Below are 4,883 nucleotides of genomic sequence, written 5' to 3' on the forward strand. Positions count from 1 at the left end.
GAAAAAGGGAACAAAAAGCGCAGAGGCGGGGTTTCCTGCCTCGCTTTACCTTGGGCCCCGCCCCAGCCCAAGCTTCTTATTGGTCAGGCACCATCAGCCATACTGGTCCAAGAGTCTTGGGCCTGGGCCTGCCCCAAGATATGCCTGCTTCCGGAGCCGCAGCAAAAAGGGTCCATTTTGATGCCGTTTTCAGGCATTTGTGTGGGACAAGCCCGGGGGGCTTGAAGGGGGCTTTGCGCCGCAACTGACAGTTGAGAGTTCTACGTCAAGTTTCGCAGATGCCACCTAAAGGAAAAAGCGGTTCTGGAAAAGGGGGAAAAGGTAGAGCGGCCAGAGCAACAAGGGAGAAAGAGGTCGGGCAAGAGGGGTGGGACCTGACCGGCCATCCCCGGAGTCCGGGAAGGAGGCAGCGGGTGGTCAGTGACCCGGAAGTGGTTATTGTGGACGTCTCTGGAAAGCTTTAATTAAAAAAGCATGGAGATTAGGTGGTAGGTAGAAAAGGACAAAGGACTAAGAGAAAATTTTGTTTGGGGAAAACTTGGGAGTGAGGCCGATGTGAAGGATCCAGTAGAGTTTGAGAGGTAAAGTTACAGAAGAGTGAGATTTAGGAGAAAACGGGGTCCGGGACAGAGGCGAAGCAGTTGAGCTTTGAAGAGAAGGGACACCTGATGCTTGAGGCCACAAGGATAAAGATGGGGATGGGTGTGGTTGTAAAAATTAGGCCCCGAGAGTGGGGAAGAGGTGGAGTTCGTAGGAGATTGTACTTAGTGGCCTCAGTTTACTTTTTAAAAAGGCTTTATTTACTTTTAGAGGAGAAGGGAGAGAGAGAAGCATCAATACACGAGAGAAACATCCATCAGTTGCCTCTCGCACGCCCCTAACCGGGTACCTGGCCCGCAACCCAGGCATGTGCCCTGACCAGAATCCATCTGGCGACCTTTGGGTCTATGGGATGACGACCAACCTATGAGCCACACCAGTTAGGGCATGGCCTCGAGTTCTTAATAAAGTGGAAGGCAAGAGTAATTTTTAAGACTGAGGGGCAGGGACTGAGTAGAAGTCCCGAGAGTGGTAAGGATTTGGAATAGTCTCTGAAGGTGATGTGAGGAGGGATAATAAAAGGATTGCCTCGAGGGCTGACAGCCCAAGATTGAAGGCCATGAATTTGTAGAGGACACATTCTGCACAGTCATGATTTACCTACTACCAGGCAACTGGCACAATATGGGATTGAAAAGAGTTAGGAATAGCCTTGAGCCAAGGTTAAGGTTTTGTTGGGCAATGATACTAGAAGGGTCACCACCCAAGGGAATTAAGGGTGCTAGTGGGAAAGGATCGAGTTCAGATGATTCAAGCATGGGGTCCAGACTGGGAAGGGAAGGAGAAGTCTGAGAGTGTAGGGGAGCATAGCTGGATAAAGGGACTGAAGGTGGGGGTGATTTCTGTGAAGTCAAAGAGCTAGTAGTGTTGTGGGAATGAGGCATGAGAAAGCTGGAAGAACAGGAAGTTGGAGCCAAAGACTGAACTACTGGTTCTGAGCTGCACTGGTTTCATCATGTGCCTCTGGGAGCAAGTGGCCTGTAATAGACAGTATGCACATTTGGGAAGGAGGTCCAGAAATATGCAGTTAGGTTGTTGGATGACTCCTCGGTGTAGATGGTGAGCTCATCTAAGATGATGGCAGGATTGAGAGTGGAAAAGAAGCCTGAAGCTGATGCCAAAGTCCTCAGTCAGTCAGAGTGAGGTGACAGTCAGAAGATGACAGCATCCAGTAGGGAAGAGGATAGGATGATCAGAAGGCATCATTGTTCAATGTGACTATGCAACAGATCCACTTAAGAGTTTGATGGAGTCCTGGCTGGTGTGGCTCAGTGGATTGTGGCTCAGCCTGCGAACTGAAAGGTCACTGCTTTGACTGCCAGTCAGCAGACATGCCTGGGTTGCGGGCAGGTCCCTGGTCGGGCTGTGTGAGAGGCAACCGATGAATGTTTCTCTCATGCACCAACGTTTCTCTCCCTCTCTTTCTCCCCACCTTCCCTGCTCTTTAAAAATAAATGTTAAAGAAGAGTTGGATGTAGTGAAACTCCTTCAATGGTAATATGCTCTTCAGCATTTGGTGGTCAGTACAGTATTTTGCTTTTTCAGTTCAGTTGAAATTTATTGAACAAGTGTTGTGTGCCAGGCACTGTGCTAGCCTTTGGAGCTATGTATATGTTGGAGTGTCCTGATTAAAACTTTTCAATGGCTCCCTGTTACTTCAAGGATAAATTCCAAGTTCCGTAACGGGACCTAAAGGCCCTCACACCCTAGCCCTCAGCCACATCCCCTGGGCTCATCTCACAGTACTCCCACCTCAGATTACGCTATGTCCATAGTTTCCAACACATACCTTCCTGTTCTTCCACCCTGGAGAGTCCCCTCACCCTTGTTCTTTCTTCACCTGGTCAGTGCCTATACATCCAGGAAGCCTTCCCTGACTGGCTCAAATGTCCCTCTGTGCTTCCACAGCCCCCTGTCCATAGGTCATAAATCATTCTGAAACAATCTGTTTGCATATCTGAGAGCAAATGAGCCCTGTGAATAAAGGTACCATGGCTTATTTGTCTTTGTAGTCCCAGTGCCTGGACCTTAGTACTTATATTTAGGAAATGTTTATTGAACTGAACATTTAATCCAGTGATAGTTCTTAGGAAAATCAGCCTCTAACAGTACGTGTGTTGCCATTGGCACAGAAGTGGACAATGTAGTAAAATGATATACTAGTAAAACATAAGTTTCTGCCAGTCATTAATCAGAATACTGATAACTTTTCTTAGGAAGCTATCAATAAGCAATGTAGCAGACTCTGAGAATTCAGACATAAATGTATTCTTTAGGCAATTATGGGTGGTGGGGAATTTGATCTTTATTTAATATATACTTCTAGGGATTTTACATATTGGAATTGTTAGTACTCAAATACGTAGTTGCTGTGCTTATTAGACATTTTACAAGAGCTCAGGGGTTTTCACTTAGAAGGCAGGATATCAAACTGAGTCCAGAGAACTGCACCCAGCTTCTGGAACTCGCATTCAATCATCAGCACACTTACCTATGTACCTATTTTCCAGTAAAGGATTTATGTGGGGCACAAATTTCCTGTTTTAAGAGAAGTGAATGCTCGCTTTGGCAGCACACACACTAAAATTGGAACGATATGGAGAAGATTAGCATGGCCCCTGTGCAGGAGTGATACACAAATTCATGAAGCAATCCATATTTTTGTAAAAAAGGGAGGTGAGTCATTAATTTAGGTTGATGTAGTCAAGTATCTGGCAGCGTTCCCTTTTGAAACTTGGTGCTGTGACAAGTATCAACTGTTATGTTAGACCTTTCTGTAATCAAGGTGCCATTTAAATGAGTACCTGTCATCTCTTCTCTAAAGGGGGAGCAGCATCTGGGAGTGACAGTTCTGACAAGAAGTCTCAGGGTCCCAAAGGTGGTGGCAATGCAGTAAAGGTGAGTTACTAGTTCCTTTTTTTCCACGTTAAATGTAAGCATGTGTTACTTTGGTACACATAAAAGGAAAAGACAGTTTGCTTAACTCATTCTAAGGGAACAGGTCAACACTGATAGAAAAATCAAGATAACACACAATTGGAAATTACAGACCAGTCTCACAAAAAGTAATTCCTTTTAAAAATGTGCCCTGGCTAGTGTGGCTCAGTGGGTTGAATGTGGGCCTGCGAACCAAAGGGTCGCCGGTTGGATTCCTAGTCCACTGTGTACTGACTGTTGTACTGTGAAGAAATGAATCGTTTGGATCTCCAGGTATTATACAAACGTATTTTTTCCTTGTAGGTCAGGCACATTCTGTGTGAGAAACACGGCAAAATCATGGAAGCCTTGGAAAAGTTAAAGTCTGGGATGAGATTCAATGAAGTGGCCACACAATATAGTGAAGATAAAGCCAGGCAAGGGGTATGTTACTCTTATCATTTAATATGAGCTGTCCCCCAACACTTGGGATTATTTCTATGTTTTGCCATTAATTGTAGCCATATCTGGGTTTAAAGATCATAAAAACAGAAATGTCCAACTTGTAAACAGTTGAATATGGGTCACCTATGTCTAAACCTAGGTATGACCAAAATTGCACAGCTCACAGATACCCGGCAACATTGTGACTGCTTGTGGATTCAGTGCAGAGTAGGACCTCTGTCCGTTTGTCCTGTCTAGCCTACTTCTTTACAGCCCAAATGAAGAAACCTAGGAACCTTAGCATTCAAGCTACGGTAGAACTGTTCCCTCTGCAGAGCCATTTGACATCACATATCTTTTGGGTTTTTCAGGGCGACCTGGGTTGGATGACCAGAGGGTCCATGGTGGGACCATTTCAAGAAGCAGCATTTGCTTTGCCTGTAAGTGGCCTGGACAAGCCTGTGTTTACAGACCCTCCAGTTAAGACAAAATTTGGATATCATATCATTATGGTTGAAGGGAGAAAATAAAATTGTATGGAATGCAGATTATATTTTATACATTCTATTTATTTCTTTAAAAGATGTTAAATAATCCTTATATTTTATGAACTCTGTCATTGTGGGTTTGTAAGTGCAAAATTGGGCGGGTAAAGGCTTCTATACACTACAGTAGGTGTTCAGTCAGTGGTTCTCAAAGATGGATCAAGCAGACTCCTTTTAACTTGTCATTCCTCTTAGAACTAATTTATCTGATTCTCAGTATATCCATAAGTTAATGTAGAAACCATCTCCAGGGGAGTCAGGTATCAGCTCCCACTATTCACACATTGAATCGGGCATCAAAAAGACAGATAAGCATATGAAAATCATAACATGGGTTCCTAGACAACACTTCTTTTATATGTTAGCCAGCTGTGATCT

At 44.6% G+C, this 4,883-nt stretch overlaps 1 protein-coding gene and 1 non-coding gene across 2 annotated transcripts; both read left to right on the forward strand.

Annotated features, from left to right (window-relative positions):
* Nucleotides 1-201: 201 nt before the first annotated feature.
* PIN4 (peptidylprolyl cis/trans isomerase, NIMA-interacting 4) lies at nucleotides 202-4,511 on the forward strand. The gene is made up of 4 exons (XM_045839462.1): nucleotides 202-321; nucleotides 3,425-3,498; nucleotides 3,841-3,960; nucleotides 4,332-4,511. Exons 1-4 carry the CDS (start codon nucleotides 279-281, stop codon nucleotides 4,488-4,490), a joined length of 396 nt encoding a protein of 131 aa, XP_045695418.1. The 5' UTR covers nucleotides 202-278; the 3' UTR covers nucleotides 4,491-4,511.
* Nucleotides 3,157-3,263, forward strand: LOC123819152. Its single transcript, XR_006785790.1, has one exon. It is a non-coding gene; the product is annotated as a U6 spliceosomal RNA (small nuclear RNA).
* Nucleotides 4,512-4,883: the final 372 nt, after the last annotated feature.

The sequence above is a fragment of the Phyllostomus hastatus genome, unplaced genomic scaffold, assembly GCF_019186645.2.
Source record: "Phyllostomus hastatus isolate PE091 unplaced genomic scaffold, TTU_PhHast_1.1 phas_contig_30, whole genome shotgun sequence".
Taxonomy (NCBI): domain Eukaryota; kingdom Metazoa; phylum Chordata; class Mammalia; order Chiroptera; family Phyllostomidae; genus Phyllostomus; species Phyllostomus hastatus.

What these genes read in the sequence shown, in the direction of transcription:
- PIN4 (XM_045839462.1), top strand. Translation starts at nt 279, where the DNA reads ATGCCACCTAAAGGAAAAAGCGGTTCTGGAAAAGGGGGAAAAG. An exon ending in TTCTGGAAAAGGGGGAAAAG is followed by an intron (nt 322 to 3,424) that starts GTAGAGCGGCCA and finishes TCTTCTCTAAAG; the next exon opens with GGGGAGCAGCATCTGGGAGT. An exon ending in AAGATAAAGCCAGGCAAGGG is followed by an intron (nt 3,961 to 4,331) that starts GTATGTTACTCT and finishes TGGGTTTTTCAG; the next exon opens with GGCGACCTGGGTTGGATGAC.